At 42.2% G+C, this 19,776-nt stretch overlaps 1 protein-coding gene across 1 annotated transcript in view; it reads right to left on the bottom strand.

Moving 5' to 3' along the window:
• LOC311226919 (uncharacterized protein) overlaps window positions 1-19,381 on the bottom strand; it is a 60,884-nt gene extending 41,503 nt beyond the window's left edge. The window contains exons 1-8 of the mRNA XM_084312385.1: window positions 19,325-19,381; window positions 10,474-10,758; window positions 9,798-10,015; window positions 7,088-7,187; window positions 5,768-6,422; window positions 3,927-4,079; window positions 821-994; window positions 640-689 (exon numbers count right to left, since the gene is read on the bottom strand). Of these exons, the coding sequence (XP_084168511.1) occupies window positions 640-689; window positions 821-994; window positions 3,927-4,079; window positions 5,768-6,422; window positions 7,088-7,187; window positions 9,798-10,015; window positions 10,474-10,756 (1,633 nt within the window). The 5' untranslated portion in view covers window positions 10,757-10,758; window positions 19,325-19,381. The remainder of the gene's footprint in view (window positions 1-639; window positions 690-820; window positions 995-3,926; window positions 4,080-5,767; window positions 6,423-7,087; window positions 7,188-9,797; window positions 10,016-10,473; window positions 10,759-19,324) is intronic.
• Between the last annotated feature and the right edge of the window lie 395 nt (window positions 19,382-19,776).

The raw sequence follows: 19,776 nt of genomic DNA, 5'->3' as shown, positions 1-19,776 counted from the left end.
AAGTACAGTACAACGAAAAGTAGTTTGGCATCCAACCAGAGTGCAAATGTAACAGTAAAGTGCAATAGTAATATACAATGCACAGGTGATTCAACTGGATATAAAATATATAAATTAGTACTACTGGGTGTAGTGCTAATCAGATGTATGTACAGAGTTGTAGTATTAATATGTACAGTGATACAGGAAGACACTACAGTAGTAGGTCATACTGGCCAGCAGCGTAACTAGTAGGAGTAGGTAAGGGATATGTACAGATATAGATATAGTATCTTATCTACAGATATGTAAAAGGATTATGTGCAGGTATGTACAGACAGGTGGATAGATATATACGGTAATTATAAATATATGGTATATACAGCATTATTGTACATGCCATCATACAGAGTTATATTGGTTATATGCAGGTGTATAAGTAGGTATATAGGAGGATTATATGCAGGTATATTCAGACAGATATGGATAAATATATATATATATGCAGTAAATAGATTAGATACTTAGATTTAGATGCTTTGTGGGGTAGATTAGGAGGACTTAGTGACATTGTTAATGGGGGCAGCCATACTTAATACATTGGTATACCAATTAAAAATGTTGACGGGTAAGAAAAAATCCAACTCATCAAATCCTTACACTTCTTCAGCAGCTGTGGGTTAGTCCAGTGCTCCTCATCATGGTCCACACTGTGGGAGAGAGTGAATCGCACAATGAACCAGGGACCTTCAGCTTGGCTATGAAAAGTGGTATTGTCTACATTAATAAATTGACCAAAGTAACAATTCCCTTTCAGTAACAGTACGTGCATTGTACTAACTTCAGTTTCTCCAGTCTGCAGTTTGGGTCCATCAGTCTGTCAGAGAGCAGCTTTATTCCCGAGTCTCCAGGGTGATTTAAGCTCAGGTCCAGCTCTCTCAGATGGGAGGGGTTGGAGCTCAGAGCTGTCGCCAGAGAAGCACATCCTTCCTCTGTGATCCTACAGCCTGACAGCCTGCAGAATGAAGGGATGTGATTCCGATGAAGGGAAACATTTATAAACAAATGCAAATTTGCGATAGCTGCGACCACGTACGCACATGCATCCACAGTAGGGGTGGGACGATACATCGATCCAGATCGATATATCGATCTATTATCAATAATCAAATAGGATCGATGCCACGTAAAAAGATCGATTCATATTGCGATACTCTTATTTTGAAAATCCGGCGACGGCGACGTCATTGCCCCGCGCCCAGTGTTGTGAAACTCAAACTCCGTTTAACATCAAAAGCAGTAGCGTCTAGAGCAGGGGTCGGCAACCCTAGGCACGCGTGCCTGCTTAGGCACGCGGGACCATTTCCATAGGCACGTGGGGGGGGCAGCATAAAAAAAAATATATATATTATTATTATTATTATTATTTTAATTTTTTTTTACTTCGCTTTGAAATATTATAGTGAAATGTTTTGCACTGTTGTCGCATATCTCTTGTTGAAATCCTCCCACAGGTTATTTTTTGTAAGTCGACTGTTCTGCACACCCCTATATTATGACAGCAATCAGCTGTTCCCATGTGCTCCGCTGTAGCCGGGCTGCCGCTGGCCTCCCCTTCACTCGCGCCAGGTAACACACAGTGAGGTTGCATTCTGTGCAGTGTCATGATGGCAACCCCCGCTAAGAAATCAAAGCAAATTCGGACATTCCAGCCCTCGTGGACAGACGATTACGGGTTTGTGGACCTTCAGAAGGACCGTGCTATGTGTTCTTTCTGTTTGGAAAATGTAGTTTGCCAAACGTCATCTGTGAAACGCCATTTCGAGACTAAGCATAAAACAAGTTTCAAGGATCAGGCGGATAAGGCAGAATCTATTAAACGTGCCGTCGCCAGGTATGGGAAGCAAGCCAGCACCCTCAAAGTGTTCACGCGCGCTCAAAACCACGCAACTGAAGCAAGCTTTCGCATTGCTCATTGCATTGCAAAACGTGGAAAGCCATTCACGGATGGCGAGTATATTAAGGAGGCTTTTATCTGTACCTCAGATGTTTTGTTTGAAGGCTTGCCAAATAAAGAGAAAATAAAAGCAAGGATAAAAGATATCCCAGTGTCAGCTCGAACTGTCGAGCGACGCATCAATAAAATGTCAGAAAACATCCCGGAGTCGATTGACAACCGACCACTCCGAAGCATGTGTCCAGCTTAAAGTGACTAATTACACCCCCCAAATAACGGAGCTCAGCCAGGCAAAACAGGGCCAGGGATCTCACTGTCGTGACAGGTAGGCTGCTGTTTATTTTCCTATACATCGGTTTGCTTGTTAACTTGAACGTGCATATGCAGGGCTCTACGCATAATAGAGCATATTACGCACAATCGCGCATATATTATTATTATGCATGCGTATGTGTAGGGCTAGGGGAGCTGTCCACTGTGTGTGGTGCTGAACCTTGCGTCATGTCTCTCTCGCTCTCTCTCTCTCTCTCTCTCTCTCTCTCTCTCTCTCTCTCTCTCTCTCTCTCTCTCTCTCTCTCTCTCTCTCTCTCTCTCTCTCTCTCTCTCTCTCTCTCTCTCTCTATAGCTGAGAGAGAGAGAGAGATCTGGTGGAGAGATTGGAGGAGGAGGAGGAGGAGGAGGGTGTGCTTTGTGTGTGCACTGTGTGTGTGCCATCATGTTAGCCTCAGTTAAACCTTGCGACGCCTCGTTAGATGAAGCTGTGTTCTTCTGAGGTGTCCTGTGTGCTGATCTGTGTTCTGATCTGTGTGCTGTGTCATGTGACACTACACATATTTAATTGAGACCCTTTATTTGTTTATTTCAATTTAGCTGGAAATACATTGCTACATCATTCAGTAACATTTGCAGAGCCTTATAACAAAAACATTATTAAGGTCACCATTGTGACATTGTGACATTTTATTATTAATTTTTCTATTATTTCATTGAACATTGCACATGTTAAAAGCAATTTTTTTTACTCAAAATGTGAGTATTACCAAGTCAACTTGTGTTCTTAAAACAATGACAATAAACATAGTTTTATTAGGTTGAAATAATGTGGTTGTGTACTTATTTTTCTGTTAACTTATTATGGATTGAAAACTGGTTCTCCTGGTGTTCTCCATTAGGCCTGTAGGTGGAGCTATGACAGCACACGTACAGTACACACACCGATGGTGTGTGATGTGTCCACAAATGAATGGGCAAATGTGAGTGAAATGGTCGCACTGTATGCAGCTGTTTGTCTGCATTGCATTCACCCCCCCCCCCAACTCAGATTTAGGGTTGATACAACCATCATAATAATATTGTTAATAATAACAATAACAATAATGATGTAATAATGTAAAAATTATCATTAAAAATACCTGATTATTAGAAAAAAAAATTACGATGCATGGAATATTGTTGAGGCACACTAGTTACAACTATATTTCAACCAGGCACTCCATGTCAAAAAGGTTGCTGACCCCTGGTCTAGAGCGTCACTACTAGAGCAAGACTAGTGTGCCTATTCTGTGACCCAAAACCCTTATTGCCTTTTTCTGTAAGATGATAATAGGATTCAGATTCGTTTTGTATGTGTTTCCCCAAGTTTCTATACAGTAAGTTAGATATGGTAATAAAAGAGTACATAAAAATAAAATAAAAGCTGAGGTTTTGGTCTATCACGACACCCAAAAAAGTATATTCATTTACTCTTTCAAGATGAACATTATCTATGCATATCTCTACTTGAGTATCCGGATGTATTTTTTTATTATAAATCTACAATTTACAATAAATCTTACTGTTATCTATAGCACCACAATTATTTTTATAGAAACCAAATCATATTGATATGTGTAAATATCACTTGTTATGAGCCCAAAACAGAACATGTGTCATCGGTATCGACCAAAGGTTTCATGACGGGTAGGTCTCTCGGATAATGCGTCGCTCTTACTGGACAGAGGGCTGAGGGAAGACCAGAGCTTTGCCCATGGTGCTGGAGAACTCTGGGGCCTGTTTGGTCAGTTTACATGATGATGGTAGTCTACATGCAAACTGTCCAATCAGGTAGTTGACCTTCTGAAGAATTTCGTAGACGTCTTCTCCCCTGGACAGAGAACACAGAGCAAACAATAGCTGTTAAAACATCAACAACTGGGGCCGACAGTGTCTCCCGAGGGAGGTAGAGCAGTCGTCTGGTAATCTGGAGGTTCCCAGTTTGATTCCCGCTCCTCCCGGGAAGTGTGTAGAAGTGTCCTTGAGTAAGACACTTAACCCCTAATTGCTCCCGATGAGCAGGTTGGCACCTTGCATGGTTGCCTCTGCCGTTTGTGTGTGAAGTCAAAGAAGTCCTTTGTTTTGACTCAAGAGGCGAAATTAATGGAAGTGGAAGGCCATTTTGGATAATCACGCAGAATCTTTACCAGTACAAACATTACAAAAACCTTTGTGAAACACTCATTTTCCGTGGGATTTTTTTAAACTTTGGACCTGTACTACATAAGACTTCAGGCTATGTTATGTTTTTCCTCTCAGCTGGAACTTAAAAACAGGCATCTGGCAACCACTAAACAGAAATGTGAGTACACAAAACTTTTACTTCAGTGTGTTCAAACCTCTGTTACTCTATTTCATTAGCACAGATTTGTCTTTATTGTGTAAGAAACGTCAGAATGTTACCTTTCAAAAGAGACCAGACTCATGCATGTGCTATAAGTATAAAGTATAATAAATCGTCACAAACACAACAAAAAATTGCCCCGTTTTTGCCTGATGCTTAACCGTTTCCCGGCCAACCACGGAGATGTCTGTGTTTCGGATCCACCGCTAGAGGGCCATCCACGGACATGTCCGTGGCAAGGTTGTTTTGGCTTTTATTCCATTTTAATAACCTACTCAATGTCACAAGCAGCACTGCAGAAGTACCCTACTCTTTGAATTCGAAAAAGTGCATTACCGGCCAGATCCTCTTAGGGGCGCTATCTCGATAATGCAGTGTTCCCTGTGGCAGAAGTTGTCTTGTTTTTTCTGGGTCTCCAATGTAGTTTTCTGCTAACATGAAGCTATGCCTGTAGCCTGTAGCACGGAATACGTTTTGGGACGCGGATTTCAGTGTGCAGTAAAGGAATGCCAATGGACATATCGATCTACCAGATGGCGATCGATAACTGGGAAATCCTTTTGGGGATCCAACCAGCCCATGGTAAGATAATTTTCACGTAAATCACATGCTGATCAGGCCTTGTTATGATAGCCATCCACCCGATCAGCGAATGTGGCTACTGAGGCTAACGCGGTTATTGGTAATCAATAATCAGAAACGACGTCTCCCGCCCCCCCCCCCCCCCCCTTTCATGCATTCATGGTGGACCATCATATCGATCATATGCAGTTTGATTTTTAACTCTAGCTTCTGTAGTGCCGAAATACCATTGGATTTAACGTTACTAGCTTAGCTTAGCTATCAAATGAGAACGTATTGATGAAAAAAATATTTCTTTAAGCCATTTTGAAGGGACGGTTTATGGTCTCAATTGACAATGAGAATGGACAGATAGCAATACTATAAAGTATAGATTTAGCTCTACAAACAGCCTCACAAACTATGCAAGTCTGTTTAGAAATGCTGGCCGTCTAGAGTGATATTAGACGGATCCAAATGGCCCCGAATGTGTTAAGAGGTTAAGAGGTTAATCATAGGAAATTCCACATCACCACAGCAACCCTATCTCTAAGTAAGAAAGACTAGGACCAATCACATGTGTGTGTGAGTATTTAGTAGGGGGTTGGCATTACCTTTGGCAGCCCTCCTTCAGTTGGTCGCAGAGGGTCTGGATGAACCAGGATCCATAGGAGCTTCTATTAGGATCAGCTCTGATGGAGACAAAACCGGAAACGACCGCCCGCGCGATCAGGAAGTTAGCTCCATCTGGCTCGCAGTCATTGTCGTCGGTCTCAAAGTGGTCCGGCTTGTAGGAGTCCAAGTAGATGTCGAAGATGGCGACCCTGTCGTCCGCCCCGTCGTCCGCCTCGAACGACGCCTCAGCCATTTCCTCTGACCCCCGACACGCCTGGATGATGAAGATCTTGGGTTTTCCGGCGAGAGCGGGACAGTTATTCCCATAGAAGGGCAAGTAGATCTCGTTGTTGGGAAGGATCTTCTTGTCGACTCCCCGGACGCCCTCCTTGTTCCCGTGGCTCAGGAAGCAGCAGACGAAGGCGTCCCCGTGTCTGGGGAGCTCTTTCAGCTCAACAAAGTTACCGCCGTCCCATTTTCTCAATTCGTGCTTTAGTAGATCATTTGTAAGGCTCTGGGACGGCTTCTGGGTGTTTAGGGTGAGTGGATCTAGTTTACTGACGAGCTCCAAGATTACAGACATGTCCTTTTTGGTCTTCTCTTCACACATCACCACCTTGAAGCCCAGCCAGCTGAACACCTTCGCCAGGTCCTCTACATCAGAAGAAGGGGGCAGTGCAAAGAGAACATGGAAAAAAGGAGAGGAGAGGAGAGGAGAGGAGAGGAGAGGAGAGGAGAGGAGAGGAGAGGAGAGGAGAGGAGAGGAGAGGAGAGGAGAGGAGAGGAGAGGAGAGGAGAGGAGAGGAGAGGAGAGGAGAGATTATTTGTACTGTATTTTTCTTTTTTACAATTTCAGTTACCCTTTCAGGTACTGTATGAGTCTTTTAGGGGGAATGTGAATCTATACAACCATTCATTGTATTTTCTTATTTTAACTTACTCTATTATCAATCACATTCTGTATTTGTATTCTGTTAACTACTTGGACCCCAGCAAGACTAGCCGTTATTAATCTAACAGCTAATGAGGATCCTACAAAAAAATTAGAAATAAACATAAAGTCAAGGAAAGGGTGCCCACTAACTCTATCCATTTGAAAATGATATCTTGCTTTAGTTATTAGAGATGACGTCTGAATGTGGTTTGATTATAATAGGGTAACTCATCATTACGTTGTTTCTCACTGTAATATGATTCTTCTCCCTAAAATTCTTCACACATTGAACATCAACGTTGCTGCGTGTTAAAAAATTATTTCTGGACATTTGATAATTGACTTACATAAAGAGAAATAAAACAATATTATGAGAATGACTCACCGGCGTCCTTCTCAGTTCCTTTTCTTGGTTTTTTGTCTTCATTAAACCTGTTGTTGATGATCACACAGACACCTAGAGGCAAGCTGTCCATCTTGTATTTCTAGAGAGAGGTGACAGAATGAATCAAAGATGTATTTTGTCTTTCTATCTTTTTCTCCCGTCCCGCAATTGAGTCATTATGCCTATACCCTTCCTGGTCATTGCGCTGCCCTACAATCAGTGGGGAGGGTGTAGACTACCACATGTCTCCTCTGTGGGTCTGGGGAGGGTGTAGACTACCACATGTCTTCTCTGTTGGTGTCGGGAGGGTGTAGACTACCACATGTCTTCTCTGTTGGTGTCGGGAGGGTGTAGACTACCACATGTCTTCTCTGTTGGTGTCGGGAGGGTGTAGACTACCACATGTCTTCTCTGTTGGAGTCGGGAGGGTGTAGACTACCACATGTCATACGCTCACCGGCTTCCCACCCGTGAACATTGTGTTCATAGGGACGACTGACCAATGAATTAATAGAAACTGTTTAAATAATCTCCAGGGGAAAGATGATTGTCATAAACAAGGTATAAATCCGTCTGGGGTTGAGTCAGCCAATATTTAGTACTAAACTACTACTAAATATACCAAGTAATCCGGCAGCACAAGTGGACCTTAGACTCCAATGTTTCTGAATTAAACTAAAGTTGATGTTGAACTCCAGGTGTGCTGCTGGATTCCATTGATTCTGAAACATGGGTCGTTCCTGCTCTGGCTGCACCCTGGATGAAGACCATGGCTGTGACCAGGATGAAGACCACGGCTGTGACCAGATGATTATCATGCTTCAAAATGTGCTTACAACCTGTAGGGGTGGACGGTATAACCGGTATACAGTATAAACGGTATGAATTTGCGCTACGGTATGGATTTTGACTACCTTTGACTATATATACCTTGTGACCGGTAGACTAGAGCAGCTAGTCACAGCAGTAGCAATGACGTTAACGTTACTTGACGATTCACTCGACGTTTGTAGTGGTCGTTGCATAGTGTTTCATTGTACTCTGATGAGGTCGCTTTCACACAGGGGCTGTTTGGTCCGGACTTTCGGACCAGAATTCGATAGTCCGGTTTTTCGGGTCTGTGTGAATGCGCGTCGAACTCGGTCCGCGGACCAAGCAGGCGAACTCTGGTCCGCCTGAAAACGTAGGTCTCGGTTCGGCTTCAGCGGACCAAACGCGAACCAAATATAGGAAGTGATTATTATTACCACTGCTCGCAGTACTCACTGCAAAACAAGCACACTGCATCTAATCTCTCTATCTATCTATCTATCTATCTATCTATCTATCTATCTATCTATCTATCTATCTATCTATCTATCTATCTATCTATCTATCTATCTATCTATCTATCTATCTATCTATCTATCTATCTATCTATCTATCTATCTATCTATCTATCTATCTATCTATCTATCTATATATGTCTGTGCATCTTGGGAAGAAGGAAGAAAAAACGCGGCTTATTATTATTACCGAGGCGCGCGGCTTATTATATTATTAAAACAGCTACTTGTGGGCACTCATAAAAACACCGTGGTCTACAAGTTGTTTAGCGAGAGGATGGTGGTAATGTGCTTCAATAGAACAATGGATCAATGCCATGTCAAAACTCGGCTCCGCTGATCTGGGCTCCGCAGTACACACACAGACACACACACACGCGCGCGCGCACACACAGGATCGCAGCCACACACACATTTCCACTGTCCAATAGACAAGCGCCCTTTTCGACCGCGTGACATTGTTCAGAAGGTCTCGGTCCGCCTCACAGAAACCTGTGTGAAAGCAGGCGAACCAAATGAAGAATGCAACAATGTTGCAACTTCACCCCCAGAACCGCACCGAGTCCTCCAAAACTCTATGTGAAAGCGACAGTTTTTCTCCACTTGCTCACGGAACTTGCCATATAGTTTGGGCATTTCAATTTGGCTAAGGAGGCTGAGAGGAGACTTGCTTTAGCGCAGCAACGGGGTAACGTTAGCCGCTAAGCTAACGTTCTAACATGACTCCGCAGCACCAGTTTCATTAGTGAGGAAAGGTGGGGGGGGGGGGGGGGGGGGGGGTATATTGACGAGGCTTGACAACAGAGGTTCAAAGATAACTTCACATTTATTGGCTATTCGTTTCTTTATATCGCTTTATCCATCGGGCTGCTCTCGTTTCCAACTCTGTGTTGACAATGACATCCTGGTGTGACATCATCAACTACGGCAACTTAGGACGCTCAAACCTCAAACTCAAACCTATTACATCACGCTCTCTCGCTCTCTCTCTACGTTGTCAAACATGTACACTAAATTGAAGTTATGTTGGAGTTTTATTGTGTTTGAGTTGTTTGAGGGAAAGAAACCTCCTGTCCTGCAGTCGTTTTTACTTTCACATTTTTCTATTGCAGTTTTGCACAATAAATGTTCTTAAATACCGCTGTACTATGTGAAATATGTCCTAGTAATACAAGAGTACAGTAATAGCTGCCAGTGTTTTACCCCTTCAGAAGCATTTATATAGACATTTTAAGATAAATGAATATACCGTGATATATACCGTTACCGTCTATGCTTCAAATTATACGGTGATATACATTTAAGACCATACCGTCCAACCCTAACCTGGAGTATCTCTATTTAGCAACAGATATACTTTGTTACAAAGGAAAAGCTTTGCGTACCCTTTCTGCAAAGGCAGCTTGGGGTGGAGCTGGAGCTGTGAAGGCAGCTTGGGGTGGAGCTGGAGCTGTGAAGGCAGCTTGGGGTGGAGCTGGAGCTGTGAAGGCAGCTTGGGGTGGAGCTGGAGCTGTGAAGGCAGCTTGGGGTGGAGCTGGAGCTGTGAAGGCAGCTTGGGGTGGAGCTGGAGCTGTGAAGGCAGCTTGGGGTGGAGCTGGAGCTTCTGTAATGGAAAAATATTTAAAAAAAATCAAAAGAGCAACAGGTCTTCTATTTTTCCATGAATATGTATCATGCATCGCTGCTGTACCTATTATGATACCTGCTTTCTCCTAATTTAAGGCCAGTTTGATTAGGCTCATCTCCCTCAGATTTCTACAGGTGATAATGATGGCTGGCATCATCTGCATGGGTCGCCACTATCATGTCCACAACATGTAGCTTTGAGGAACCACATGGCAGATCACCAGGTGGTATGTCTGAAAGGCCATCTGTGCCCTCTTTAGTCAGGTACCATATAAATTCGATCAGGCTTCAGTTGACCCAGAAATCTCTACTCCAGATTAAACGTCTAAATTCATACATCTCTACTCCACATTAAACCTCTAAATTCATACATTTCTACTCCAGATTAATTATTGTAGGCTAAGAATGAATATGTATCATGCATCACTGCTGTACCTATTTTGAGACCAAGAAGAGTCTCCAAATCTGTGGCCAGTTTGTTTTGTTGCATCACCCTCAGAATTCTACAGACAATAATGACAGCATCATCTTCATGGGTCTCCACTATCTTGTCCACAACATCTTGCGTTGGGGACTTCTGTGGCAGATCACCACGTGATATGTCTGGAAGAAGGCCATCTTCACCAGGGTTAGTCAGGTTCCATATAAACTCATTTAGTTGATCAGCCTTCAGTTGATCCAGAAATCTCTTCAACTGGGTTGTCACGTTACTTTCCATCACTGCAAACAGAAAGACATGAGAAGAAGTTGTAATAGTATAGTAATAGTATTAGTAGTAGTAATAATAATAATAATAGTAGTAGTAATAGTAGTAGCAGTAATAGTAGTAGTAGTAGTAGTAGTAGTAGTAGTAGTAGTAGTAGTAGTAGTAGTAGTAGTAGTAGTAGTAGTAGTAGTAGTAGTATTAGTAGTAGCAATAGTAATAGAAGTAGTAGTAGTAATAGTAGTAATAGTAGTAGTAGTAGTAGTAGTAGTAGTAGTAGTAGTAGTAGTAGTAGTAGTAGCAGCAGTAGTAGTAGTAGTAGTAGTAGTAGTAGTAGTAGTAGTAGTAGTAGTAGTAGTAGCAGCAGTAGTAGTAGTAGTAGTAGTAGTAGTAGTAGTAGTAGTAGTAGTAGTAGTAGTAGTAGCAGCAGTAGTAGTAGTAGTAGTAGTAGTAGTAGTAGTAGTAGTAGTAGTAGTAGTAGTAGTAGTAGTAGTAGCAGCAGTAGTATAGTAGTAGTACTAATAGTAGTAGTATAGTAGGGCTGGGCGATTCAAATGAATGATTTAGGACGATTTTCCAAAAGAAAACGATTTTCAAAACGATTTTTTTTGTCACCTTTTATTTTACAAAAAGTGATGTTTGGTGAAAGTTAGATTTGCACTTTATTAATCGCAATAGGGAAATTCATTCCTGTTTGATGATCAAGAGGCACCTTTTATTTGTTTTAAGTGAAATTTGGTGAAAAAGCAAGTTATTGCACTATTAATCCCAATAGGGACATTCATCTTTGTTTGATTAAGTAACCTTTTATATATATATATATATTTTTTTTTTTATTATTATTATTTTTAAGTGAAGATTGGTGAAAGTTAGGTTTACACTTCAATCCCAATATAGGGAAATTCATCTTGGTTTGATAATTTTTGTGTCAAATAAGAACAAAGCTTATTTGAATGATAATAATTAACAAGTAATATGGTAATAATACGTAGGTTATTGATCAATGAATGTATTGATACATTTATTTATTTTACAAATGATAGTCGTGAGAAGTCGTGTCTGCCTAAAAAAATTGGATTGAGGCGATATTTAGCCAGGTGACAGAAGTTGCTGCGCGATCGTCGCTCGAAAATCTGCTGCTGTGTGGGTTCTCTCATTCATAACAATGGAAGCGATACAATTCTGTCAGTCGCCTGTCTTAAAAAATCGGTCGCCTGGCAAAAATCGCCTGGCGTATGCATTGGACTTTACAGTCAATCTCTTGCCCACTTACAAAACAGCGCTGAAATACAGTAAGCCCCAGGAAAAGACTGTGTTGCAGTGGACTAAGGACAGTATAGAGACTTTGAGAGGCTGTTTTGCTTCCATGGATTAGAGCATTTTCCACAATCAGGAGCTAGATGTGGCGAAGGAATCTACAACTGACTACATCAGATTCTGCATTGACAATGTGGTCCCACAAAAGGTGATTGTTCACTTTCCCATGCAACAATAAGCCGCACATCACCAAAGAGGTTGAGGCCTGTATAAACAATAAGAAGTGGGCCCACATCACCAAAGAGGTTGAGGCCTGTATAAACAATAAGAAGTGGGCCCACATCACCAAAGAGGTTGAGGCCTGTATAAACAATAAGAAGTGGGCCCACATCACCAAAGAGGTTGAGGCCTGTATAAACAATAAAAAGTGGGCCCACATCACCAAAGAGGTTGAGGCCTGTATAAACAATAAGAAGTGGGCCCACATCACCAAAGAGGTTGAGGCCTGTATAAACAATAAGAAGTGGGCCCACATCACCAAAGAGGTTGAGGCCTGTATAAACAATAAGAAGTGGGCCCACATCACCAAAGAGGTTGAGGCCTGTATAAACAATAAGAAGTGGGCCCACATCACCAAAGAGGTTGAGGCCTGTATAAACAATAAGAAGTGGGCCCACATCACCAAAGAGGTTGAGGCCTGTATAAACAATAAGAAGTGGGCCCACATCACCAAAGAGGTCAAGGCCTGTATAAACAATAAGAAGTGGGCCCACATCACCAAAGAGGTTGAGGCCTGTATAAACAATAAGAAGTGGGCCCACATCACCAAAGAGGTTGAGGCCTGTATAAACAATAAGAAGTGGGCCCACATCACCAAAGAGGTTGAGGCCTGTATAAACAATAAGAAGTGGGCCCACATCACCAAAGAGGTTGAGGCCTGTATAAACAATAAGAAGTGGGCCCACATCACCAAAGAGGTTGAGGCCTGTATAAACAATAAGAAGTGGGCCCACATCACCAAAGAGGTTGAGGCCTGTATAAACAATAAGAAGTGGGCCCACATCACCAAAGAGGTTGAGGCCTGTATAAACAATAAGAAGTGGGCCCACATCACCAAAGAGGTTGAGGCCTGTATAAACAATAAGAAGTGGGCCCACATCACCAAAGAGGTTGAGGCCTGTATAAACAATAAGAAGTGGGCCCACATCACCAAAGAGGTTGAGGCCTGTATAAACAATAAGAAGTGGGCCCACATCACCAAAGAGGTTGAGGCCTGTATAAACAATAAGAAGTGGGCCCACATCACCAAAGAGGTTGAGGCCTGTATAAACAATAAGAAGTGGGCCCACATCACCAAAGAGGTTGAGGCCTGTATAAACAATAAGAAGTGGGCCCACATCACCAAAGAGGTTGAGGCCTGTATAAACAATAAGAAGTGGGCCCACATCACCAAAGAGGTTGAGGCCTGTATAAACAATAAGAAGTGGGCCCACATCACCAAAGAGGTTGAGGCCTGTATAAACAATAAGAAGTGGGCCCACATCACCAAAGAGGTTGAGGCCTGTATAAACAATAAGAAGTGGGCCCACATCACCAAAGAGGTTGAGGCCTGTATAAACAATAAGAAGTGGGCCCACATCACCAAAGAGGTTGAGGCCTGTATAAACAATAAGAAGTGGGCCCACATCACCAAGGACAGGGCAGATGCAGCTGCAGCACAGAAAGAGATCAACCTGCAGCTAAGAAATGCCAGGGAAAAACAGAGCTAAAGCTGAACAGAGCTTCAGATCTATGGACAACAAAACTCTGTGGGACTCTATGAAGAAAATAACGAACATGAACTCTAACAAAAAGCAGCTAATTACCTTAAATGACGAGAACAGAGCTAATAAACGTAATGACTTATTTTTAAGATTTGATGCACAGAACACTTCTCCTTTGATGGCGCTTGACCCTCCTCAATTTGTCTCTGTTGATTGTGTGAAAATTTACCCAAAACAGGTACAGTCAGTTTTCACAAAGGCAGGGAGCAAGAGATCTGTGGGCCCAGACGGCTTGCCCTCCTTCCTGCTTAAGCAGTGTGCAGCCGAGCTAACGGAGGCTTGGTGCCCCATCTTCCAAAGTTCTATTGAGAGTTACACAGACCCTGAGCTGTGGAAAAAGTCTATCATTCCTATTCCAGTTGACAACAAGGACTTTAGGCCCATTACATTAACAAGTGTGGTCATGAAGTGTTTCAAAAGGGTTATTGTAAATATGATCAAACCTGTAATCTCCCCTCATCTCGACCCAAACCTGACAAAGCTGACTGTCAACATACCAGCTGAGATCTCTGCGAGGCCAAGGCCAGAAGAATTTGTTGATACCATGCAGTTCACCTGGATGTTGTTTTCCTCTAGTCTACGGCATTGAAATGGTGTCAACAAATCCTTCTGGCCTCGCAGAGATCTCAGCTGGTATGTTGACAGTCAGGTTGCGCCTGATTGAAGAGCCTCAAGCACTAAACAAAAGGTCAAATCCAGCACCTGGTACAGGTGGGCCCAGATGGCCGATGGGTCGTGCCTCAGAGAAGGGGAGATGGAACAAATGCTCAGAGGGGACTGGGAGGATGTGTACAGAGCACCAGTGTGGAGGGTGGCTTGGTGATGGGATCCCCCAAAGTGGACAGACTGAACCTCATTAGTGTACTTGCAGCCATAATTCTTACTGAAGTCAACATGAATAAGGCATTCATTGTCCGCAGGTTTCTCCCTCAGCTCCCTGTTCGCCCAGTATAGATAGATATGATCTATCTATCTATCTATCTATCTATCTATCTATCTATCTATCTATCTATCTATCTATCTATCTATCTATCCATCCATCCATCCATCCATCCATCCATCCATCCATCCATCCATCCATCCATCCATCCATCCATCCATCCATCCATCCATCCATCCATCCATCCATCCATCCATCCATCCATCCATCCATCCATCCATCCATCCATCCATCCATCCATCCATCCATCCATCCATCCATCCATCCATCCATCCATCCATCCATCCATCCATCCATCCATCCATCCATCCATCCATCCATCCATCCATCCATCCATCCATCCATCCATCCATCCATCCATCCATCCATCCATCCATCCATCCATCCATCCATCCATCCATCCATCCATCCATCTATCTATCTATCTATCTATCTATCTATCTATCTATCTATCTATCTATCTATCTATCTATCTATCTATCTATCTATCTATCTATCTATCTATCTATCTATCTATCTATCTATCTATCTATCTATCTATCTATCTATCTATCTATCTATCTAACTGTGCATCTTGGGAAGAAGGAAGAAAAAACGGGGCTTATTATATTATTACCGAGGCGAACGGCATTCACTGCAAAACAAGCACACTGTACACATATGGGCAGAAGACCAAATAAAACAGCTACTTGTGGGCACTCATAAAAACAACGTGGTGTACAAGTTGTTTAGCGAGAGGATGGTGGTAATGGGCTTCAATAGAACAATGGATCAATGCCACGTCAAAACTCGCCTCCGCTGATCTGGAGGGCTCGCAGTCCACACACAGACACACACGTGCGCGCGCGCACACACAGGCTCGCAGCCACACACACACATTTCCACTGTCCAATAGACGCGCCCTTTTCGACCGCGTGACATTGTTCAGAAAGTTCAGTGCGCCTCACAAATTGCTATGTGAACGCAGACGAACCAAATGAAGAATGCAACAATGTTGCAACTTCACCACCAGAACCGCACCGAGTCCACCAAAACTATATGTGAAAGCGACCTAAGGCTCCGAGACCATCAACCTCTTCAAAACCCACCTAAAAACACACCTGTTCAAACTTTCCTTCGTGCAACATGGCGCTGCTCCAAAGTAGCCCACCCCCTCCCCCCCCCTGACTCTTTTCTTTTAAACTACTGATCCTGTTGTTTTTGTTTTTTTGATTATTTTTTGTTACTGTTTTGTCCAAATGGACTGCACCTTGCTTCCTTTTTAATTTAAATTGGTATATTTTCCTGTTGTTACTATATATGGAGTGTATAATATATCATTGTTGGTGATTCCACCCTAGGGTCCTTTCCACCCTGTTGAATTCCTGTCCACCTGTTTTCTTTTTAAATAACTTAACAACTATGTTAAATGTTTTACTCATGGTACCAAAGCACCTCAAATGCACTAAAAACAAGATTACAAACATCACAAAACAAACTGGTCAGACTACTTGACCTTACTCCTAAAACCCACCTCACCCCTGCCCATTTTGACAACCTAGGATGGCTTAGAGTAGACGACAGAGTACAGCAACTTGCAATGGGCCTGGTCTACAAGATACACTACACGACTAAGGTACCCATGTACATGTCAAAATACTTCCCAAAGGTCAGTGAATACGACCACAACACCAGAGGGAGCACCACAAATCATGTTAATTAAACCCAGATTCGGCTCAAACAAGGGACTAAACACCTTTCGCAATTATGCCACATCAATGTGGAACGCCCTACCCACAGCTGTAAAGGAATGTGAATCACTACCCACTTTCAAAACCACTCTCAAAGAGCACCTACGGGAGACTGCAATTCGAAACTGGCCCCTGTAAATGTCCTAACCCAACCCCCTCCAATATACAGTAAATGTCCTAACCCAATAATACACGAGACCCTCTTCTTGGGACCAAGTAAGGGATCGTCGATTATCCAATGTACAGTTACCCCCCCCCCCCCCACCCAACCACCTCCAATGTACAGTTTCCCCACCCCCCCTCCACCCCACCTACCCAACCTCCTCCAATGTACAGTTTCTTCATCAAATATACTCTCTTTTTTAGACTCTTTTTGTATCACAAACAGTACTGTATTTGTAAATCTGGTATGTCATAAATGTAGAGATGTAGCAGTACTGTCTATCTGTATGTCATGTATGTCATAATATGTTATGATGAATTGAAAATGGGGGACCCTGATGTAAACAAGACGAAAGTCTTTCTTTAGGGGCCAACTCAGGAAATGGCTGTTAGACAGCCAAATATGCACTCATTAGGGATGTTAGTGATGTTGTACTGACTGAATGTCATGCGAGTGTGCGTGGTCATGTCAGTGATGTCAGTTTTTATGAATGAACGTTGTAAGGTCCGTTTTGTGTTTGTTTTATGTTAGGACTACGGGTGGAAATGAGCCCTGTGCTATTCCCGGCATATTTACGTCCTTGTCATGCTGTGATGTTATGCATACACTCATGTAAATGATGTTCATTAATTTGCATTGTCCTTAATAAACAAATCTTAATCTTAATCTTTCTCTGGTCTGCATCCCCTTAACAATTGTGTGTATTGAGCTGTACTGTATTGTACCCATTCTGCAATATGTTAATAAACATTTCAATCAATCAATCAATCAATCCCCCCACCTAATTATATTATTATTCCTGACGTTACCTGTGACTGTGGCGACAGCCGAGCGATCCTTCTCCAAGTTAAAACGTATTAAGACCTACCTGCGGAGCGCCATGGGTCAGGAGAGACTGAGTGGGCTTGCAATCCTGTCCATTGAAAACACCAGAGCCCGGGAGTTGGACATTAAAGACATTGTCGAGGATTTTGCACAACGCAAGGCTCGTCGTATGCCATTGAAATAGGTGAGTAAACTGCCCTTTTCTTACTCTAGTGGGGTTCCCAAACTTTTCAGGCTGGGACCCAGAAAATAAGGCGTCAGAGAGCCGCGGCCCAATGCACATCGTCAGGTTTTTTTTTTTTTTTTTTTTTTTGCCAGGTGACCGATTTGCCAAATATCACTTCAATCCTATTAAGTTAGTTCAAGTTAGTTATTCGTTTATATGTGCTATTTATGAGAGGGCTAACTTGTTGCAAAATAATAATGATAATAATAATAGCCGCATTAAAATACTATTGTTGCTTCGGTTGTTTTCAGCGTTTTATGTACATAATCTGTTATTTAGTTTGAAATGTTCGTTGAAGTAAGTATATTTTTCGTTTTTGTTTATTTATTAAGTTAATATAAAACCATATAGTCACATTTTAGAATACAATAGAATAGAATTTTAGAATACAACTAGAAACACTGTCCTGGCCTGAAGTTCAGTGGCATAAAAAGAAAAAAGAAAAAAAAAAGTATTTCTTTTTCTTTTTTTAATCATCTCGCGGCCCTCCCGTGGCTGCTCGCGGCCCACCTTTGGGTCGCGACCCCGACTTTGGGAACCATTATCTCTGTCTGCTTTATATACCGCCAGCGTGGGGACAGAGAAAGCTGGGCTGGCTGTTGTTCTGCAGATGAGCTTCTCAGTTCTCACACAGACCATAAACAAACGCTTATAAAATGATTTAATAGGCTAAACTTCGTTTAAAATTCTTTGTTTTAGACTTGTTTATTCTATTCTATTTTGTCGACATAATGCTACGTGGCCCGACTAGATCCGTATTGTACCCATTCTGCAATCTGTTAAATAAAGTGTTCATTCATTCATTCATTCAGATCCAAATTACGAAAAACGTTTCCTTCATTGCGCAACTTGTGAACGCAAAAAAGGAAACGAAATTGCCGCTCCGCGCGATTCACAACTCTAGCCTCTATGGTAGTAGTAGCGTGTTGAAACGTATACATGGCTATACCCACCCCCTTCATGCAACAGATACTATGACATGCCATGGAAATGGAATGGATAAAAGCGTCATCACGTACAGTACAGTACCATAATACATATAATATGTAAAATATGTCCAGGCAGGGAGGGAACATTTCCATAAACGCAGCTTTTGCATCACATCACGTTGAGCGTTGTATCTCTGAGGCGCAATAAAGATTTATTGACCATAATTCACAAATCATCTCTGACGCAACTAAGGCTGCAATTCCCTGTTGCCAGAACATTGGTTTTCTTCTAAGAAGCTCGTTCTACAGATTAAAAGTCGTAATGTGCGGATACGGTTATTATAAAATCGACACACATTATGACATAATAGGAAGGAAGTATTCTAGGACAGCCGACAATGTCTTGCAACAAAATAACATACTTCAGTTTTTAGCTCATATGATCAGACTCTTTCCAACATGAACTCTGTTGCAAGAACATTGTTTTTCTTCCAAGAAGTTCGTTCTACATTAAAACGTTATGTTCGATTTACAAACAGTATTTTCTCATAAGACACGTCGTCGCCTCGGATTACAGTAGGCTATCATTTTGGATTTAGGGCTATTTAAAATACATTTTAAATAAAGCCATTTAAAGGTTACTGTAAAAGCTTTAACCTACTACATGAACGACACAATAATGGAACTTACCTCATGTGTTCTATGTCCTTGTCCTTGTTTCAAGTCAGAGTATTCAGCATCTTTATACTTTCGGTTGCGTGCAGATTTCAATCACCGCCCCTCCTACACAGGATAACCCCCCCCCCCCCCCCCCAACCCCCCCCCTTATTCCCCACCTACCCAACCTCCTCCAATGTGCAGTTTTTACGTCAAATGTATATACTCTCTTTTCTGGACTATTTTTGTATCACAAACAGTACTATATTTGCAAATCTGGTATGTCATAAATGTATAGATGTAGCAGTACTGTCTATCTGTATGTCATGTATGTCATATGTCCTGATGAATTGAAAATGGGGGACCCTGATGTAAACAAGACGAACGTCTTTCTCAGGTCTGCATCTCCTTAACAATTGTGTGTATTGAGCTGTACTGTATTGTACCCATTCTGCAATCTGTTAATAAAGTTTTCAATCAATCAA

The sequence above is a fragment of the Notolepis coatsorum genome (assembly GCF_963971535.1).
Source record: "Notolepis coatsorum genome assembly, chromosome: 4".
In the NCBI taxonomy this organism is placed as follows: Eukaryota; Metazoa; Chordata; class Actinopteri; order Aulopiformes; family Paralepididae; genus Notolepis; species Notolepis coatsorum.
Note: the sequence above shows the minus strand (reverse complement) of the source record. Positions and strands in the feature narration are given on the sequence as shown.